The sequence below is a fragment of the Aquarana catesbeiana genome, linkage group LG09 (genome assembly GCF_042186555.1).
Source record: "Aquarana catesbeiana isolate 2022-GZ linkage group LG09, ASM4218655v1, whole genome shotgun sequence".
In the NCBI taxonomy this organism is placed as follows: Eukaryota; Metazoa; Chordata; class Amphibia; order Anura; family Ranidae; genus Aquarana; species Aquarana catesbeiana.
Window position 1 is genome coordinate 90203061 of NC_133332.1, and position 22436 is coordinate 90225496.

At 46.0% G+C, this 22436-nt stretch overlaps 1 protein-coding gene across 3 annotated transcripts in view; it reads right to left on the reverse strand.

Annotated features, from left to right (window-relative positions):
- DDAH2 (DDAH family member 2, ADMA-independent) overlaps window positions 1–22220 on the reverse strand; it is a 44494-nt gene extending 22274 nt beyond the window's left edge. The window contains exons 1-2 of one of the 3 annotated variants that reach the window (XM_073598961.1): window positions 22130–22220; window positions 5928–6386 (exon numbers count right to left, since the gene is read on the reverse strand). In XM_073598961.1, the coding sequence (XP_073455062.1) occupies window positions 5928–6191 (264 nt within the window). In that variant the 5' untranslated portion in view covers window positions 6192–6386; window positions 22130–22220. Of the gene's footprint in view, window positions 1–5927; window positions 6387–12768; window positions 12925–15484; window positions 15668–22129 lie in introns of those variants that run through there. The other 2 variants (XM_073598960.1, XM_073598959.1) reach the window with 2 other exon arrangements.
- Window positions 22221–22436: the final 216 nt, after the last annotated feature.

Consider the following 22436-nt stretch of genomic DNA (forward strand, 5'->3'; position numbering starts at 1 on the left):
TCTAGGGAAACCGATTACGGAGCTACTACAATCAGAACGCCAATTGGCTTCGCATATTTTTACTGCAACTAAATTGACCATAGCAAAAGCCTGGAAAACCCTTGGCTCTCAGCTTTGAAGCAGTCAAAACCATGTAAATGATATCATGGTTAATGAGAAGTTGACAGCCGTGCTATCGGATACACATGATAAATTCCTCTGGACATGGCAACCCGGGGTGACCCATGTCCACCCCTCTTAATTCGATCCAGTGCTACTTTCGCTCTGAAATGTCTCCACTCCCCCCACCCCGGGGACCCCCCCCCCCCCCCCTTACTCCTTTTTTCTTCTGCACCATTCCCTCTGCTCCTCTCAGCCTTTCCTCTTTATACACCCCCCTCTTATATTCTTCTTTTCTGATTTTTCGACCCACAGCCCAGTCCCTGTTGGGACTGGACACATGTTGAGCAAATGCTTTTATTACATAAGAGAATATATGTTACCTAACCCCATATAGTTTAGTTTGAAATGTTGTATTTTACGTTTATTTTCCGACCAACACACTACAATTGACTCTAAGCTTAAGCACACGCAAGTGAACTCAAATGTGACTTTCAGATTTTGATAATATGATAGCACATCTGACCACCCCTGAACCTTCAGGAAGGTGTGTAAATTGTTGTGTCAAGTACTATCATATTCTCTGTATTCCGGAATTTTATGCAAATATGTCAACATGGTGTGTCCACCGCTATTTTTGAATTTTCTTGTTGATTTTTATATTCAATAAAAACCCATTGTACAAGAAGAAAAACTAATGCCATGGACACAAGCCCAAAGACACTAACCCTTAGGAAGCATGGGTCCAAGCTATGTATAACAGACTACTTTAGGGGCTCTGAAAATAAAGGCCTGGAGATGCCCGTTGTACATGTCTGTGTCCCAGTTGGAGGTGTTCCATCATGCAAATTTAAAAAGACCGCTATTACAACCATCCTCCTAAATGATCTTTGAAAATGTACAGAAAGGCCACCAAATCTTTAGTGTCCTGTAATTCTAATAGCGCCACAAAGTTCAGTCATGTGACCACTGGCATTACATTTGTCAGAAAGGTCTTTTCCATACGACCACCCTTCAGGTAGCACTAGTCAGGTGTTGGCTCTTTTTGAGCAGAGCAGAAATCCTCTATATCGGAGTTCATGTGACCAATGCCTTGGGATACAGCCTTACCATTATTATAGCACACCCATAATGAGAAAGATGTATGCGATCATTGCTGGCTGCAATCTGGAAATTCTAGCTGCAGCGGCAGTGTCTTAAGCCAACACTTATAAGGTCATACCCAGAACAAGCATGAAACAAATAAGTCAGAAAAGCAAGGAGGTCAGTGACAAATATTGAAGTCAAAGCATCAGCAACAGAGATTGTGGAAGGAGGGGTCAGCAATGGCAGCCTTCTTATTTTGGGGCTCAAAAGTCCCCCCCCCCCCCCCTTTTACATTATGGGTCTGCTTTGACAGCCCATTTAACGTGGCAATGCATTGTACATTAGAGCCCAACCCAGTGCACAATGCAAACAATATACTGTTCATTGTGAGGTGAGGGGGAAAAAAAAAAAAAAAATTCATGCATGTTTTTGCATCAACTTTGGTGCTCTGGCATGTACTAAAACGCACCACAAAACACTTAAAGTGGAAGCTTAGGCAAAAACACTAATCCTACTCTCTGCCACATCCTAAGACTAATCTAGTCATGTAAAGCAAAAATTGCTGTACTTACCTGCTCAGCAGCCAATCCAGGTGCAGATGCTGTGTCCAGGAGAGAACCGACAACGGCTGGGAAGCGCCGTCACCCATAGAATTACTATGGGGCTTCCATTGGTCGGTTGCCTCTTCTGCACACGCCTACATAGTGAAGCCACCGCTGACAGCTCAGCGTGGGCCAGGGCCAGATTTCCCACAAGGCCACCGAGGCCAGGCCTCGGGGCGGCAGTGGTACAGGGGCGGCGCCGCCCCCCACACTAACATCAGCATGCAGTGCACCCGGGCGCCAGAGAGGTGGGGGCGCTGAAGCGCTAGAGTGCTCCTCTCCCTCCTCATCCTCTCTGTGTCCAGACTGAGGCGGCTCCCTCCGCAGGTCACCGCCGCCACCGCTGTCTTTTTCGCTGCTCAAGCCCGTCCCCCCTCCCTCCTCCTGTCAGAGAAGGAGAGCAGCCGCCGAAGATCGGAGAGGCTGGTCTCTGTGCGGCGGGGGGGGCGTGTTCTCCTCTGTCTCTCACTCCCGAGTCCCGCCCAAGCCTGTGCCGGTCTCCATCTGTTCTATCTATTGTACACACTTGGAGGGGAGGTTATCCTGAGGGGTTGTACTAATGGAGGGGGGGGGGGGGGTTTGTCCTGGGGGGTTTGTACTAATGAAGGGAGGGGCGGTTTGTCCTTGGGGGGTCTGTGCTAATGGAGGGGGTGGGGGTTGACCTGGGGGGGGGGGTTGTACTAATGGAGAGGGGGGTTGTCCTGGGATGTCTGTACTAGTGAAGGGGCGGTTTGTCCTGGGGGGTTTGTACTAATGAAGGGAGGGGCGGTTTGTCCTTGGGGGGTCTGTGCTAATGGAGGGGGTGGGGGTTGACCTGGGGGGGGTTGTACTAATGGAGAGGGGGTTGTCCTGGGATGTCTGTACTAGTGAAGGGGGGGGTTTGTCCTGGGGGGTTTGTCCTTGGGGGGGTCTGTGCTAATGGAGGGGGGGTTGTACTAATGGAGAGGGGGTTTGTACTAATGGAGAGGGGGTTTTCCTGGGGGGGTTTGTACTAATGGAGGGGGGTTGTCCTGGGATGTCTGTACTAGTGAAGGGGCGGTTTGTCCTGGGGGGTTTGTACTAATGAAGGGAGGGGCGGTTTGTCCTTGGGGGGGTCTGTGCTAATGGAGGGGGTGGGGGTTGACCTGGGGGGGGGGGTTGTACTAATGGAGAGGGGGTTGTCCTGGGATGTCTGTACTAGTGAAGGGGGGGGGGGGGGGTTTGTCCTGGGGGGTTTATACTAATGAAGGGGGGGGTTTTGTCCTGGGGGGTCTGTACTAATGAAGGGGGGGCGGTTTTGTCCTGGGGGGTCTGTACTAATGAAGGGGGGCGGTTTTGTCCTTGGGGGGTCTGTGCTAATGGAGGGGGTAGGGGTTGACCTGGGGGGGGGGTTGTACTAATGGAGAGGGGTAGACCTGGGGGGGTTTGTGCTAATGGAGGGGGGTTGTCCTGGGGGGGTTGTACTAATAGAGGGGCGTTTGTACTAATGAAGGGAGGTGGGTTTGTCCTGGGGGGGTCTGTACTAAGGGAGGGGGGTGGGTTTGTCCTGGGGGGTCTATACTAAGGGAAGGGGGTAGTTTGTCCTGGGGGGGTCTGTACTAATGGAAGGGGGTAGTTTGTCCTGGGGGGGTCTACACCCAGGAAAGTACACCCAGGGCTCCAGAGGGAGAGGGCAGTGCTGAGGGAACACCATCAGAGAGAGAGAACCCCACTGCCCTGCGCCACCAGAGGGAAAGCCACACAGCCTGGCGCCATCCCTGGTGGAGAAAGGAATGGAGTCATTGCAGGAATACAGATCTGGGTGCTACCCAACGGAGTCGCCACGGGCAATTCAGAGTGAGCTGACTCCTGATCAGGGGAAGCATTGCTGTATCACTGGGTCAGGTGAGAGGGCCGATTGGCCATTATCTACTAATGTCCATAGGAACTGCAGTCTCTGACCATCTCCTGTATCATGTCTGCCGTCTCTGACCATCTCCTGTACTATGATTGCAGTCTCTGACCATCTCTTGTATCATGTCTGCAGTCTTTGACCGTATTATGTCTGGGGGCTCTTTCTGGTGGTGTGTGGGGGGGGGGGGGGGGGGGGGCGCGGCATTGAAGGGCCCGGCCTTGGGGCGGCAAAGGGAGTAAATCCGGGCCTGAGCGTGGGACCAGATCGGCTGCAGAACAAGGCAAGTACAACGATTTTTGCTTTACAGGGCTAGATTTGTCTTCGAATATGGCAGAGTAGGATTAGAGTTAGTTTTTGCCTAAACTTCCATTTTAAGTGTGAAAGGGCCTCAACCGCATAGTAAAAAAAAAAATCAATAATTACTACAGTGACCGTGCATATTTTTAAGCAGGGATCACTGTATTGGTGTCACTGGTCCCCAAAAAGTGTCAGTGTCCCAACTGTCTACAGCAATATCGTAGCCCAGCTACAAAAAAAAAAAAAAACCCACACACCACAACCATCATCTATCTATATTTTCTCCAGTCTTTAGGTGCTATGAATCTTTTGCGCAAGTCAAACGCTTATTGGACTTTTTTTTTTTAACAAAATATATATAGCATACTGTACATATTAGCCTAAATTGGTGAAGAAATTAGATTTTTTACGTTATTGGATGTTTTTTAGCAGAAAAGTAAAAAAATATATATTTTTTTTTACAAAATTGTCGGTCTGTTTTGTTTATAGCACAAACAAAAAAAAAAAAAAAAAAAAGAAATGCAGAGGTGATCCAATCCCGCCAAAAGAAAGGTCTATTTTGGGGGGGGGGGGGGGGGGGCGGTGACATAATTTGGGTAGTGTCGCACCCCTGCGCAATTGTCAGTCAAAGTAACGCAGTGCCCTATCGCAAAAAATGGCCTGGTCATGAAAGGGGGTAAATTTTCTGGAGTTGAAGTGGGTAAACCCGCAGTTTTTAAGCACCTTCAGCAGCTGATTTAAAGTATAACTAAAAAGGCAAATTTTTATTTTTTTGTTTTGGATGAGTGAAGAGGGATTAGGACCCATCAGATTTTAGTGCTGTCTCTGCCCGTTAAGGAGGTTTACCAAAACTGTACTGATGAGCGCTGTCACCAGGACTAAAGTCAGGGAAAATCTGGAGTTGTCAAACAGAAATCAAGGGAATATTCCCCTCACTTTGTAGAGATTTTTTCTCTCACTTTTCTAAAGGACAGTAAGACCCCTTTCACACTGGGGCGGTTTGCAGGAGTTATTGCGCTAAAAATAGCGCCTGCAAACTGCCCCTAAACAGCCTCCGCTGTTTGTTCAGTGTGAAAGCCCGAGGGCTTTCACACTGAAGCGGTGCGCTGGCAGGAGAAGAAAAAATCTCCTGTCAGCCGCTTCTTTGGAGCGGTGAAGGAGCGGTGTATTCACCGCTCCTGCCCTTTGAAATCAATGGGACAGCGCGGCTATACCGCGGATATAGCCGCGCTATATGAGGGGTTTTAACCCTTTTTTGGCCACCAGCAGGGGGGTTAAAACCGCACCGCTAGCGGCCGAATACCGCGGTAAAACACAGCTAAATATAGCGCTGTTTTACCGCCGACGCCCCCTACCGCCCCAGTGTGAAAGGGGCCTTAGTGATGGAGCAATCTACCCAAAAAGATCAGATGGAAAAATATAAAAAACCCCATTTAGAGTTGTAACTCTTCCCTAGTCTAATCTAATTTGGATACAATTACACTCTAGATTTTTTTTTCAAGTGACTGACAGATATAGTAAATGGCAGATCCTTGCAATAGAAGGGGTTTTTATACTCACCTGTGTGGTGATCTGAGTCGTCTGTCTCATTCCTTCACTCTTCAGTCTCTTAAAACTGGCCATACAAAACGAAGTTCCTGATGAACTGGCTGAAGACAAGTGTTGGCCCTGTCGACCACTTCCCGCATGGCATCTGTTGAAAAATGGAGCCAGGTGGAAAGTGGTCAGCTGAACAGTGGCTGCATCCAATGAGTCGCAGCCACTTTCAGACCCCTTTCACACTGGGGCGTTTTTCAGGTGCTTTAGCGTTAAAAAAAAAAAAAAAAAAAAAAAAAAAAGGGGGGGGGGGGGGGTGTTTGAGGGGGTCACTTAGTGAATTGGCACATGAGCACAGAGTCCCTTAAACCTGTTGGCTACCATGCAGAGGATCCCTTGAACCTGTGGCATGCATGATCAGAGGCAGATCTTACCTCTTTCCTCCTAGCGGGGATGGCTGGACGGGTGATCAAAGCTGTATCAGATATCACTACTGCTGTATCACCAATCAGCTGCCCTTGTGGAAGGTCTTCGCTGGCGGGCAACTCCATCACTTGGAGGCCGAGTTTCTGCCTGAGGATTCCAGAGTACACACCACTCTCACGTTGAGCCCTTGCAAGGTCCACTTGCCCATCAGCTTCTTGCGCCAGGGAGGCAGGGACCCCTCTTACAACTGCGTGGGTGTATCTACCACTCATGTTTAAAGCAGAGGGTTAGGAAGTACAAGTCAACTTATTGGGAGAACTGTCACTTGTGGCCAGCAGATGGTGTCCTGGTGGGGCCTCCTGCCTCTGTTACTGTCCTGCACCGTCAAGCGGTCCGATTGTCTTCTCCTCCAGTCTGGATGGATTCCCCTTTCCTGCCGTCTCCCGCTTCCTTCCTGGCTTCACATCCTGCAAGAGAAGGAATGAAAAGTATCTTCACAACATACATATTTGATGTAAACACTCAGCAATGACAAAAATTAACAGTTTCATGGGAAAAGAACAGATTTCACAAGTGGCTTTACATTTTTTTTGCTGTCGCTTTGACTCTTCCGTGCAAGAATGTTGTTTCCAGCGATGAGATTTAAAGTGGACTTGTCACCACAGGGTCACTTGTATTAAATAAAATACTACTTTTAATATCAAATAAACCCCATACCCAAAATAAATAAATAAATACATTATTCAAATAGACTTTCCTTTCTAGCAGCCAGTGCCTTCTAATAGCGGACTTCTAGGAGGAGGGTTGAATACCCATTACCTTCTTTACACGCTGTGGTTCCTCCTGCGGCTCATAGTCCTGTAGCAATGAGACCCAACAGGAGACACCACAGTGTGCAGCAGGGAAGCAGATATTCCACACTCCTGAAGTGTTGAATTTTTGCAGCAGACAGGAGGTGGCAAAGCAGTGACATTTCAAGACGTGCTGACAGAATGGCAACCATATTCAGGGCCCTTTCACACCTCTCAGGGATGGGGCAGGAGTATGCATTAGTGCATTGTGATGCCATTCATTTTCAATGGCACTCCAATGCACATGTGTTTAGACATAGCATAATGCATTTTAGGGTACTACCATGCATTTTGGTACAGTGTTATGCACCAAAGAGAAAAAAAAAAAAAAAAAAAAAAAAAAAAAAAAAATCACATTTCCAATTGTTGATCCGTTTTGCAGCATTGCCAGTTAATTCTAATGAATGGGCTGCCCTAACAAAATGCATTTTATCCCAATGCACCTGTGTGAATAGGGCCCTCAACAGGTATGCCGTTGTATATACATGTGACCCTGTGCCGACTGGTCACTTTAAAGTAGATCCAATAGAAACCAATCAATAAAATTTCACATAACCATTAACATGCTGGACGTGTGTCTTTTTTCAACCTCACCTTTGATGCACAGGTCTCTTGGGGGGGGAGGTCAGTCATTCAGTACAGTTTTAATCTATTTGTTTGCAGATTTCTGTATATATATATATATATATATATATATATATATATATATATATATATATATATATATATATATATATATATATATATATATATATATCTCATTGTGATTACATACATACATACTCCCCAGTGGCTTTAAATTCCTAGAAGTTTATGGAGTGGATGGACCAATGGCGCCTCTCCCTAAACTGTTTTTATAGGTTATGAAAATGAAAGTAGAATCGGTTATCACTGGACAACAATGCACTATTTTCAGCCAGCTCCCAGCAGTCATTTCTAGAGAAAAAAGAAAAAAAAAAAAATGTTCCTCTCCAACTCTTAAATGTGAGGCCCCTTGTGTGGTCACATGGGAAGGGTCAGCAATTACTAAGAAGTCATTCCTGCACATCTGGCCACCCCATACGATGCAGCAGATGAATGTTTGGTCCTAAAAGCAAGTACAGTCCCCAGAGGGGTTACCAAAGTAAACAGCATTAGGTAAATCTAATGGAGAGTTCGATTAGTCCGTTAATGCATCATTTTAATTGTAGGGATGGCGTTGTGAAGGTTTTACAGTAGAAAACTTAATGAAGGACACATTTCCTGTCTGAGAATTCTAAATACATAATAAATGGTTTTAAGTAGTTTGTATGCATAAATCCTTTTCTTGACCCTGAAGACCTAATAACGGAAAAAACAAAAGCTGCATGACCGACAGGAAACAACTTTCCGTGTTATCACACCCTGTACCCGAGATTCCATCACGGTTTACAGTTTTCCTGCATATGGGTGGGCAGGCAGCTCAGCCAGAGAACCTGCAGGGAAGGGTTAGAGCCTTTGTCAGGACTTAATTGCTGTCCCTATTAGGGAGAATCATCGTCTCTATTTGTCAGGAAAAGAAAATGAGAAAATTCTGCAAGGTGGACACCGACCAAAACATTTCATTATGGAGGAGAACGTCACAAATTATTGCGGTTTGTACCTTCACATTCACAAAATTTCCCCTCTTACTTTTCTGGGGACAACCCCAAAAATGTGGGATTTTCTTTTATGTTCAGTAATGGTAAATAGGATAAACAGAGGGTAAATCTCCTTTACAGGAGCACAGACAGCAATACAAACTGACGGGGAGGGGGTTTGAATCGCTCTCCACTGTTTAAAAACAGACAAAGGAGTTTTGCCTTTAGCTATACTTTAAAGGGGTATTCAATCCAAAAAACAAAAATATATTGCAGCTTACTAATCAGTCGATGTGGCGGGTGCATTAGTTTCCTTTAGGCTTTTCCCTATTTTCACCTGATAATCTGACCAGTAACACTTCCCGTATTAGAGTGCCCCCACTCTGGATGAAGGAGCACAGCAGTACCTTTAGACAGCAGCATTGTTAATCTGAATGGGTGGGCAGTGTTAGATGATTGTTGTAAGCCCCCCCCCCACACACACACACACACACTTTTCACCAGTAAATCCTGCCAGTAACACTTCCTGTCCTAGGATGACAACATTTACTCACTGGGGAATGCCACTCTAAGGCCCCATCATGCTCACTGGGTGTTTAGCCCTGGTGCATGGGGTTTTGCTATGGGCACCGGACATAGGCACACTATCCAGCCCCGCTGTTGGAGGCCTGTCAAAGTCTATGAGAGTGTGACAGCTGATGCGGCTGCATGGGGCTGGGTGGTTCACGCAACGGTACTTGGTTCCTGGGTGCTTATACTGACAGAAACGCAACGCCTGGAATGCAGACTCCTTACATTCTGGGAATTCATCCCTGGGTGCATACTTGGACAGGTTGAAATGCATGTGTAGTTAGCAGCCAGCCCAGGCTGGGGAAAGCGTTAAACATTTTCAGCTCTGATCTCGGGCGTTTGGTTCTTGAGAACCAATCTGTTATATAAAAAAGGGGAACAGCTGAGATCAGGGGCTGGCTGGCAGATGGAGAACAGAACATGGGTAGACCCACCTGCGAGCACAAGGGCAGCAGTGAAGATACCAGGAGTCATGGACAGCTTCCAAGTCATGGACCTTTCCTATAGGGACTCTCACCTCAGGAGGTATGCCTGGACACCTTCATTTTGGTAGTTCAGATCAAGGACTGAAGTTATTCAAGGGGTGCATGCTGGCTCTGGCGTATTCCGAAGAACTCCGGTCTGTAATGCACTAAGGGGTATGAGCAACACTGCAAAAAATGGTCAACTGAGTAAGACAAGGAAGAGGGTTGTAGTTGCTATGGGTAACAGAGTGAAAGAACAAGATACAAGCAACCAGTCCATAGGCGTGGTGCCCGGTAGGATGACAGGTCCTCCAGTAGTGAGGGAGGTAGGTGTTCTGGCTTCCTCCCCAACAGTCCACCTCCCATAACAGCCAGGAGCAGACTAGCGCCACAGATCTATGTCCTGGTCACATGGTATGGGAAGAAAAGTGTTAAGCGAGAACACGCATGAGGTCCACACTAGTTGCTCGATGGGGCCTCATTGTGGGTAACAGAGGTCTGCTGGACTGGGCACAGGCCCAGGATGTCCCTCCTAATGCAAGATAAAAGTTAGTGTGTAGCTTACCTCCCAACAGCCCCGAATTGCCCATGAAAGGTCTGTCCAGCGTCCCAGGCACCTTCATTTTAGGACAATACAATGTCCCGGAATTGCCCCCTTGGCCGATCTGATAGCCCCTAAAAAAAAATACGCCGCATCACCACTGTCCCTCACTGCCCACTGTACTAGTTCTGGCCAAGAACCACTTTATTTCACCCCAGATGCTGCCTGGCTCACTGCCAACACTGGTTGTTAGACACGGCCAGCCTGGTGTCTAACAACCAGTGACATCACAACAAGCACGAGAGTGGAGCCGAAGGAGGATTCCTCCTCCTCGCGCCTAAGCTCCGTCCCTGGCTCCTGGTCTTCCCTGAAGGCTGTTCCTGCCGCTGGAAGAAAGGTACTGTAGGAGAAATGCTCCCTGCACTGCCCTGAGGACGCTCATGGTCACTCTGCTCCCTCCCATACACTGCCCCCCTCCAGTCATGCTGTACAGTCCCCCCCATACTGCCCTCAACTACCACCCCCTCCCATCATACTGCCCTCCACCTCCCATTGAAAAAAAAATAACATTTTGTAAAATAAAATATAATGGTAAAAAATAAAACAATTAAAAACGACTGATCCCGTCCACTGCCCTACTGACACCATTGGCGGAACTACCAGCAAAGGTTGCACTTGCGACTGGGCCCTGGTCTTCTGCCACCATGGCAGGGCCCAAGACTGCGCAACATATGAAAGGGATTTCCTGTGGGACCATGAAGGGTGGTGGGATCAGTGGGAAGGGCTCTGGGCTTGGAGGAAATGGCCCAGGTTGGAGGTCAGAGGGCTCTTCATGGTTTCTTGCATCAGGGCCCTGAAGGTTCTAATTACACCTCTGCTGCACCCTGTACACAGCTCATCCAAGAACCCCGCACCCTGTACTTAATGCACTCCAAACAATGCAGGCTTTTATCCTTTTTTTTTTTAATGAATGTGCTGGGGTTTGTTTGTATCCATGAGACTCTTGCTTGTGGCATAATAAAAGCATATTTTATAGGTACAAGGATGTTTTTTTTTTTTTTTTAAACGACGCCCCTTCCACTGTCAGAAGTTTGACCACACCCACATTTGCCGCAGTGCACTATACAAGGTTACTTCCTTCCTCAAGTGTCCCTCATTCTGAAGTTTACAAAAGTTGGGAGGTATGGTGTAGTGACATGGGACAAATTGCTTTTTAGAGGAACTCTGCACTTTATTACTGCACACAAAAGGCTCATCTCCAATTCAGGGAACTAAAGGTTTGATTGTTTACATGACCAGAGTCTTTGCCTGGTCCCGGGCATTGAGAGTTACCCCACGTGCACAGAGGACCCCGCCCACATACTGCCCAAAACATACATACTCCATTAGGTGCACAGTCCAGCCACAGCAGAGGTCAGTTTGACAGGCTGCCAGTGCACCAGTGCCCTTCATCTGCAGCTAAACACCAGAACTCTATGCACTGGGGCTAAATGCCAAGTGTGTATGGGCCCGAAGGCTTCCTTCACTCTGGCACTCCATTTAGCTTTTATTAAATGCAGAAGTCATCTGGCCAGTACAAACAACTTTTTTTGCCTCCCAGATCACTTTTTCTTCTGTTCAGATGTTTTAGCTTTAGCTGCATATAAATGTGAAAGCACAGAATTCTATTTTCTCCCCCGATACCGCTAATCTGACCACATCTAAAACACAGTGTGTATAGCACCACTAAAAAAAAAAAAAAAAAAAAAAAAAAAAAAAATTTCATTACATGCATTGAGAAATGTCTTCTAAACACAGGTTTAACAGTACCAGCGCGAATGAGGCCCAAGACAGGGAATGTAAGGACAACCTCCTTCTCTTTTATCCAACATAGTTGGGAGGTGTTCTGTAGTTCACAGTAAAAACTCAGGTAGGTGGCGATAAAAATTCAGAGCACAATTGTCAGCACACTACAGGAAGCTGCGCACACTCACTGAATTTCTGGCAGGGTCAACTTTTTCCTGTGCACTTATTGAACAGATTGGTAAATATATCACTGCAAGTATTTTGCTAACAATAAAAGGAAGCAAATACAGCAGAAAGATTCATTTTTGGGGCTTACATACACTTGAATGTATTAGCTTTCAGAAGCTGATTAATGAAATGCAAACCATTGCCATCATTTTTAAAGTTGACAAATAAAAAGCATTTGCATGTGTTGAAAACTGAATTTTGTTGCAGAATTTGTGAGCATAACAGACTATAATGAGACGCTGTGCATAGAATTTTTTGCTCAACCCTTCTAATCACAAATGTGAACAAATTTCTGCATGCCATTGCCTAGACTTCTGCTACCTGAAGACCCAGCCAGACATGCTGAGACTTGTAGTTTCTGGTATTTGCAGCCACAGCATGCTGGGTCTTGTAGTTCTTAAAAGCTGAAGGACCAGGATTGTAATGATAGGATTTTCCTGGTGCAGACGGGGTTAACTCATTATCCTAACCCCAGGCTTTAAGCTTCTAGAGCTGCACTACATTATATTGCTTTGTATATGACAGCCGTGGGAAGCTAGCCAAGCTAGCAGGAGCCTGGGCAGAAAAGCTTGCAGTCTGCAGGCAGGGCCCCATAGGTTCCCAGGGAGATCAGGCCTGGTGTACAGGATGGACAGAGGAGGAAGGGACTTAGGATGGGGGGACCCTGGGGTCCTGCGGTGACACAGGGACAGACAGGAGGGGACACAATGTGCAAGCAGGCTGAAGGAGCACACATTCTGACAGGAGGAATGTGACAGACAGGGCGAGGCTGAGGAGTAGGGCCCAGAACCAGGGAAACACAATCCACTCACCACACAGGGAGGAGAGGCTCCAGGCACGTGATAAGTCCTTGTCCCTTGTCCCCAAACCGCAGAACACTGGGGGTCATCCAGTCCAGACCGTCCCTGCTGCCTCCCCCCTATCCCTCCCCTCTCTCCACATCTCCCCCCATTATCTCTCCTCCCTCTCCATCCCTCCCTCCTTCCAGCAGCTCCATGCTCTCCTCCTACAGGATCTGCAAATCCATACAGCAGGCTCCTCAGCCAATCCTAGGATTTGGGATGCTCACCTCCTTATACACAGGAAGAAGGGTCCCCAAACCTCCTCATACAATGGATGAAGGCTCCTCAGCCAATCCTAGGATTTAGGATGCTCACCTCCTTATACACAGGAAGAAGGGTCCCCAAACCTCCTCATACAATGGATGAAGGCTCCTCAGCCAATCCTAGGACTTGGGATGCTTATTTCCTTATACACAGGATGAAGGGTTCTGAGCCAATCTTAGGACTTGGGATGCTCGCCTCCTTATACATGGGATGAAGGGTCCCCACACCTTATACACAGGATGAAGGGTTCTGAGCCAATCTTAGGACAGGACACAGGATGCAGGACATGGGATGCTTGCCTCCTAAAACACAGGTCAGAAAGTCCCCATACCCTCTATTACACAGGATGAGGGTCCTTGGCCAATCCTAGGACATGGGATGGAGGACATGGGATGCACACTTCCTAATACACAGGTCAGAGGGTCCCCATCCCCCCTAATACACAGGATGAGGGACCTCAGCCAATCCTATGACATGGGATGCTCGCCTCCTTATACACAGGATGAAGGGTCCCCCACACCTCCTCATTCAATGGATAAGGGTCCTCAGCCAATCCTATGACACGGGATGCAAGCCATGGGATATTCACCTCAAAATGCACAAGATGAGGGTCCTCAGCCAATTCTATGACATGGGATGCTTGCTTACTAATACAAAAAGGTCAGAGGGTCACCATACCCCAAATACACAGTATGAGGGTACTCAGCCAATCCTAAAACATGGGATGCTCACTTCCTAATACACAGGTCAGAAGGTCCCGTACCCATTAATACACAGGGTAGAGGGTCCACAAACAATCCTATGACATGAGATGAAGGACTCGGGAAGCTTGTCTCCTATTACACAGAATAGAGGGTCCTCATGCAATCCTAGGACATGGGATCTTTGCCTCCTTATACACAGGGCAGAGGGTCCCCACACCTCATCCAAAGGCCTGGGATGCTCATCTGATAAGAGTGTCCCCACATCTTTTCATACACAGGAGAGAAGGTCCCCATACCGCCTAATACACAGGATGGAGGGACTACAGCCAACCCTAAAACATTGGATGCTCACCTTCTCACACAAGGGATGGAGGGCCCCCACACTTCCAATACACAGGATGAGGATCCTCAGACAATTCTAGGACATGGGATGCTTGATTTCTAATACACAGGATGAAGGGTCTTCTCACCTTCTAATTCACAGGACAGAGGGTCCTCAGCCATTACAAGAACATGGAATGCAAACACTTTAATACACAGGACAAAGGGTCCCTGCACCTCCTAATACATAGGATGGAGGGTCCTCAGCCAATCCTGAAACCTAGGATGCTTGTCTCCTCATACACCGGACAGAGGGTCCTCATACCTTCTAATACAAAGGATGGAGGGTTTACAGACAATCCTAAAATATGGGATGCTCACCTCCTAGTACACAGGACAGAGGGTCTGGCACCTCACCAAAAGATGTGGTTATTTACAAAAAGCAAATCCACTTTGCACTACAAGTGCAAAGTGCACTTGGAAGTGCAGTCGCTGTAGATCTGAGGGGGACATGCAAGGAAAATAAAAATAGCATTTTAGCTTGTACATGATTGGATGATAAAATCAGCAGAGCTTCCCCTCATTTCAGGTCTACCCCTCAGATTTAATTAGACTGCACTTCCAGTGCAATTTCAAGTGCACTTTGCACTTTTAGTGCAAAGTGGATATGCCTTTCGTAAATAACCCCCATAGGATGCAGTACATGCCATGCTTGCCTTATACACAGGGTAATGGGACCCTCACCTCCTAATACACAGGATGGAAGGTCTACAGCAAAGCCTAGAAAATTGAATATTTGCCTTCTAATACACAGGACAGAGGGTCCAAATGCACAGGGTGGATGAAGGGTCCGCAGCCAATTCTAGGACATGGGATGCTCACCTCCTAATACACAGGATGCAGGGCCTGCAGTACATTCTATGACATGAAAATGCAGGACATGGGACGCTTGCCTCCATCTACATACGACAGAGGGTCTGTACACCTCCTAATACACAGGATGGAGGACACAGCCAATCCTGAGATATGGGATGCAGGCCATGACTCATACACAGTACAGGGTACGTACACACACACACACACACACACACACACACACCATAGAGAGTTTGCAGTCAGTCAATCTTAGGACACAGGGTATGGGATGCTCTTCTTATACAAAGGGCAGAGGACCCATGTGCCCCCTAATACACAGGACAGAAGGTCCAATGTATGCCTCTTAATACACAGGGCAGAAAATGAGGTCCCCCTTCTAAGGAGGACTGGGTCTCCTCCCAATATACAGGACAGAGGGACCAGGTCTCCTAATACAAAGGAAAGGGAGATCATGTCCTCTCCTGATCAGGACCCTGTCCTCTGCATTACCTCCTAATACACAGAACAGGGACACTACTCACCTTATACACATTACAGTGCTGCCACCAGCCTCCTAATACGCAGATCAGAGGGACATGGTTTCAGCTCCAAGCCCTCTAATATTTCGTTCCACCCTTTCCTTCCACAGATGTACAAATCACACCTAGTTTTCTAAGCTGTGGGTCTCTCCTGCCAAAATGGGAGCAGTAGTAGCAGACAATCACCCTGTTTATACATGATCTGATCTGATTTTATACATGATCACATTGTATGAGGAATCTTCAAAACAAGCCAGAAAATTCCTGGCACCATATCGCCATTTAATCACAGGGGAGGCCCTGCCAACCCAGTCAGGTGCTGCATTCATCATCCCATGTCCAGCAGGATTTGTGCCCATGGGACCTTAGGGTCACAGGAGACCAGGCAGATACGAATCAATCATTTATACATCATTGAATGCAATTTTCTTTTTATTCAAGAAGTGCAAGGATCTAAATTTGACTTGGCATTGACCCCTTGCAGTTCTTGTACAGCAGATCTCAGGAAAAAAAAAAAAAAAAAAAAAAAGAAGGAAGGAGGTGGTAGAAGTAGCACAAGCCTTACAGCCATGCTCATGCCTACGTTGTGATACTGAGAGGAGGAGAAAGCAAAGTGAGGGAGATTAACTCATCAGGTCTGCTGCTTCTCCTTTCACTGTCCAGTCACAGGACGGGGGAAGGCATAAGACCTGCCAGTGTTACTGAACTGTAGCATGGAAAAAAAAAAAATCAGGCCATGCCTTGTCAGACAAAGCTGCACTATGTGGCAGAGCTGTATAAATCTCAGGAATGCACGGTGGCCCTTCAAGCTTGACTGATGTCAAACCGGGTGGAAAATTATTCACTGAACAGTGACGTCATACTTTTACCAAAGCTATGCTGGTAGGTTACTTGGCTCCAGTATGTATGTAGGCATTAGTGGACCTTAGATTGTAAGCTCCTTGAGGGCAGGAACTGATGTGAATGTACAAAACATGTAAAGCGCTGTGTAAATTGTCAGCACTATGTAGAGAGAGGATGATGGCTTTATAAAAGGAACTTCAGGCGTTCTAGTGTTGAAGAGAAAAAAAAAAAAAACACCACACACAACACACACACACACACACACACACACATTTTGCCCGTACAAGCCAATTAGAATACAGATTAGACTGCGAAAAGTGATTTATATGAGGCATGCCTGACCTTCTCCAGTTATAAACTTGATCAGACCTCTGATCACTCACGTTACCCAGGCAGTTGTCCAGATAGAGGTGATGACATTACATTCCAGAATGAATTCTTTACTGGAGCGACATCACTAAATAGCAGTGATAACCTCTATTCCCTAAACAGAAGGGCGTTTACCTTTTGCAGGAACTCATTCCGTGACTAAAGCTACATACACTCACTATATTGCCAAAAGCATTGGGACGCTTGCCTTCACACACACACGAACCTTAATGGCATCCCAGTCTTAGGCCCCTTTTAAATTTCTGCAACTTGTCCTGCGACTTGTTACTGCAAAGTCGCATGACAAGACTTTCCCCATGATTTCCAATGATGACCATTCATATCTGTGCGACTTCAAGTCGTGCCAACTTCAAAATAGCCCCTGTACTACTTTGGTCCGACTTTCATGCGAGTTGAGGTCCATAGTTTACATAGGCATGCCCTGAAATTGCGTCAAAATTGCGGTAAAATCTCACAACTTTGAAGTCGCAGTAGCGTGAAAGGGGCCCAAGTCCGTAGAGTTCAATATTGAGTTGGCCCACCCTTTGTAGCTATAACAGCTTCAACTCTTCTGGGAAAGCTGTCCACAAGGTTTAGGATTGTGTCTATGGGAATGTTTGACCATTCTTCCAGAAGCACATTTGTGAGGTCAGGCGCTGATGTTGGACGAGAAGTCCTGGCTCACAGTCTCCACTCTAATTCATCCCAAAGGTGTTCTATCGGGTTGAGGTCAGGACTCTGAAGGCCAGTCAAGTTCCTCCACCCCAAACTCGCTCATCCATGTCTTCATGGACCTTGTTTGTGCACTGGTGAGCAGTCATGTTGGAACAGGAAGTGGCCATCCCCAAATTGTTCTCACAAAGTTGGGAGCATGAAGTTGTCCAAAATGTCTTGGTATGTTGACGCCTTAAGAGTTTCCTTCACTAGAACTAAGGGGCCCAGCCCAACTCCTTGAAAAAAAAAAAAAAACACACCACACAACCCCCCCCCCCCCTCCACCAAATGATTTGGACCAGTGCACAAAGCAAGGTCCATAAATACACGGATGATCGAGTTTGGGGCAGAGGCACTTGACTGGCTTGCACAGAGTCCTGACCTCAACCTGATATTCATCGCAAAGGTGTTCTTAGAGCAAAGACCGCGAGCCAGGCCTTCTCATCCAACCTCAGCGCCTGACCTCACAAATGCGCTTCTGGAAAAATGGTCAAACATTCCCATAGACACTCCTAAACCTTGTGGACAGCCTTCCCAGAAGAGTTGAAGCCGTTACAGCTGCAAAGAGTGGGCCAACTCAATATTGAACTTAGGCTGACCATACACTATATACATTTTCTTATTTAAATTTCCTTTAGATTTGCCTTCAACAATGTAGTGCAAGGGCTTGCATACAAATTGAAAGGGCTTAGGTTTGACCTCATATTATATGGTTTTGGCAAAGCTAAAAAGGATAGATGAAGAGAATTGTATAGTGTATGGCCAGCCTAAGACTGGGATACCATTAAAGTTCATGTGCGTGTAAAGGCAGTTGTCCCAATACTATGTAGTGTAGATAATTTTTGCAAGTTCATTATTGCCACCATTATTAATTAATCAAAGTACCAGCTGTTTACTAGCACCCCATTAAGACTAACAATCGGTCACTATGGTGTAACCAGCAGGATGCAGTAGTGATTAGTCGCATACAACTAGAGAAAAAAAAACAAAAAAAAAAACAGTGATCAAATTCTTACATTCATACTACAACACTGCTCTTAACAATTAAAGTAGGCGGTTAACCCTAACTGAATGGCATTTAGTTTGGGGAGGTGCTGTGAATAAAATAGCCATGTGTCCCCCCCCCCCCCCCTCTTAAGTGCTTTTAATTTTTTCTTACCATTGTTTGTTTGAGCTCAGTCCAGCATATCTTCAGCAGCCTCTTTGCAGCCATTTCCTGTCTGCATGTGCTTTAGCAATGGTTGTAGGACATTCCTCAGGGTGGATTTCCTGATGGTGAACAATAAAAAAGGACTGTGCCTGTGTAATGTGTTAAAACGCTACACACCTTTAGAAGCCCATGGTGTCACACGGGAGCACAATTGGGAAACGGGGCCAGACCATTGTCCCTATATAAACAGTATGTACCTGCACAAGGACCTTCATGGCAGCCACATCATGCAATTAATGTGAGGAAAGCCTGAGAGGAGAAAAATAAAACTAAAGGGGAGAAGAACATTACATACAGCTAAGGGGCCAAAGGCTCTCAAGAGACCCCAACTATGCCCACCCTTTACTCCCAGCTGGTCCATTCATTGAAGCTGTACTACATCTATGAATGACCCAGGAGTGAAGAATGGAGGATGGGAGGGTGATGACAGGTCTGTCCCCTACATTCATAGAGGCTGTAGTGCGGCTTTTATGAATAGAACAGCTGGGTGGAATGGGGGGGGGGGGGGGGGGGGGACAAAGTCAGGGTCTCTTGAAGAAAGCCTGTGACTGCCAGCTTTATTAACCCCTGCCACACCAGAAGATGACAATGGCAGCAGTTATCTAAGGAAGACAGCACCACAAAGGACACAGCCTACTGAAAGTAAGCAACATCCCTTGTGCAGTTAATTTTTAGCTATACCAATTGAAAATGACTTTTGAAGGTTTCTTGTTCAGGCATTTCCTGTAATAAGGTGATGTTCAGATCACTCTTCAGAGAGCATTTGACAGGTAGGGGCACTGTCCGCTTTAAGCCCTTGGACCCCACACTAATGCAATGCAACTGCATTCACTTGCCAGGGTCACGATTGGTGGGCAATAGCATAGCACCCCCTGAAAGTGGCCGGGGGGTAGAATTCGTGTTATGATTGCAAAGCATCAAGGCCACTGCAGCTAAAGGGGGGGGGGGGGGGGGGGCTAGGAGGCAGTAAAACACTGCAGCTCAACTTTGGGATTTTACTGCCCCCACGTGAGAACGAGCCCTAAATATTTTATTGAAAAATAAGTAGCAAATGGTTGAGGATACACACCATTTAAATCGGAATGGCGTTCAGTTAGGGTTTATAGTTACTTTAATACTTTGTTGGCTCTTTAATTGACCGGCTCACACACACAGCTCAAGTTCAAGCGGTTCCTGTTTTCATCCAGCTTTCCTTCCTTTCCGAAAACTGCCTCTCCTATCCTAGGATGAGGTCAGCCAGAGGATTCTAGGAGATTTACTGAACTGAAAATTGTCAACATTCACATATAATGACATATGCATTCATAGGACATTTGTAATGGAATATAAATGCATTGAATGATTTTAAATGGTATAACACACACACACACACACAACAAAATACTTTTTTTGTTTTTTTGTTTTTTTAAAGAAAACTAGAAATTTGTGTGTCTGAGGCAGATTAGATATTCTGAACACGTTAACTGCATGGAAACACATGACTTGGAGAGAAAAGTCTTGATGGAACATCTAAACTTACAAACTGATAAGTAAACACTATACTTCAGAGATAAAATAAATGCAGGAAGCAGTGGCAGCCCGTCCCCCCTATCCATGGGTCCAGCCCCCTGATCTACATATAGGGACACCGGACCATGGATTCCAAGGGGGGTGGGTTTTGAAACACGTGATTAGAGCCAGAGGCTCTAATAGGATTCAAAAAAGGATGGGCTTGGGGCGCAGAGCACTGCGCTCCGAGCCAACCCAGTTATGTTACAATAGTGAATATTAATTTGCTATTGTAACACTGAATCTCCTCCTGTTCAATCAGGAAGTGGGTCATGAGACCAGTCACCCGATTGGCTGAAAAAGAGATCCAATCGGGTTGGGCGGCATGAGACGCACGGAGGAGGGGAGGGAGAAGACGCACGCAGGGGAACTGAGCAGCAAAACAAGCAGACTGCAACCTGGAGAGAAGCCCCCTCCCACCATTCTGCCCATGAGATAGGGTCAGTGCGGGGGGCGGGGATTTTGTAATTCTGTCAGTGGGTGGATAGTTTGATGGGAAAAAAAAAAAAAAAACCACACAAAACAACCACAACACCACACACACACACACCTTAGGGCCCGTTTATATTATTATACAGGAATTATAAAGTGCCAACTGTTTGTACCACAAAATAAATATGATCTATTTGTGGCAATGCATCGGTGTGGTGCAAAGCCATCTATTATGAATGTCATCCCAAAAGCACCTGCAATCAGACGTGCGTTGCAACACACTAACATTTTATACAGTGCACTGTCAAAAAAAAAAATATAAATAAAAAAATTCTGCATGCGCTGCAGTGCAAGTCAATCAGCAGGCATTTTGGGGAGTCATTTACCATGTAGGCTGTCAGAACACTTCAGAGCACCTAAAATTGTACCCGAAATGTGTAGTGTAGAATGCTGGCCATACTCGGTTTGAAAAAAAAAAAAAAATAATAATAATAAAGTGGGGAGTTCTAAAGAGCTGTCGAAGTGCACGTGATAACACTATCATTGTAATCAATTGATGTCACCCAATTATCGATCGATCATCTACCATTTATGTTATCGATCACACGATCTGGGGTTAGATTATTTAAATATTTTATTGATCAAGTTTTGTAACAATTACAGATAAAACAGTACAGCAAAAGCCCAACCGGGCTACACACCATAACTACAACATACACTTCTTCAGCATCGGAGTTACATTTTAACACGCGTGTGCCCTATAGATTTGTTCAAACAGTTTTCAAATAGATGCCACTACTAAGATCGTTCATTTCAGCGCAAAAAAAAAAAAAATCACCCCACACCATTTTTTTTTTGCCAGAAAGTCATGCATGTCCAGAATCAACAGTAGCCCACTAACGTTTCGGAAGTCGTATGCTCAAGCATATTAAATGCTTTTTCACACAATTTTCTAACTGTGTATAGCCATCTGTGTATTGGGGTGCACTACAACACAGATCCATAGTTTTGGGGCGCCATTCAAAAATGACACCTCAATCCATCATCACACACACACACACACACACACACACACACACACACACACACACACTGCTGCAGTACTGTACATTGTGGTAATGTGATGATTATAACAAATGGCACACATCACGCCAATACATTGAATGTGTGTTGCCACAAATAACAAACAGGTATGCTCTTCCCCTGCAGTTCATTAAATTGGACAACAGCAGATCATAGTTTAATAAATGTTTGCAAACAGAAGCATTTGTTTTTGTTTTTTTTTTACAAACATTCAGGATTCCTTATAAAGGCCTCATCAGATAAATAAGTTAGTGCTGCTTATTTATCACATTTTGTCATAGGATCAGCCAGCACGCCTTTTTTATCCCCTTTTAACTGAAATGAACCACAGAGTAAATCATATGACTTGCAAACAGAGATTATTTAGTATTTGTTGTATTCAGTATGAGCAGTTAAAATCCATGCAGGAAAACACAGCAAAAGACACATCAATGGCTAAACGTACTCACACAACAAACACCATCACCTGCCTTCTAAACAGATCTGCCCAGGAAAAGATCAGATTGCTGATTTATCCTATAACCCCATTCCTGGGCTGTCATTAGGGAGGAGCCTCATGCCTTAACCTATTCATCGCCAGCTCTCTGTCAGTCATATCCTATATACCTCCAAACTGAGATGGCATTAAGATAGCACAAAGTATGTAGGTGGACATCCTCCTATTATGCCCACAATTATGGGGGCCACAAAAAATGATTGCTTAAACTCACTAGTGCTTTTCTCACCACTACATGCAAGAGGTTGCAGGAAAGGTTT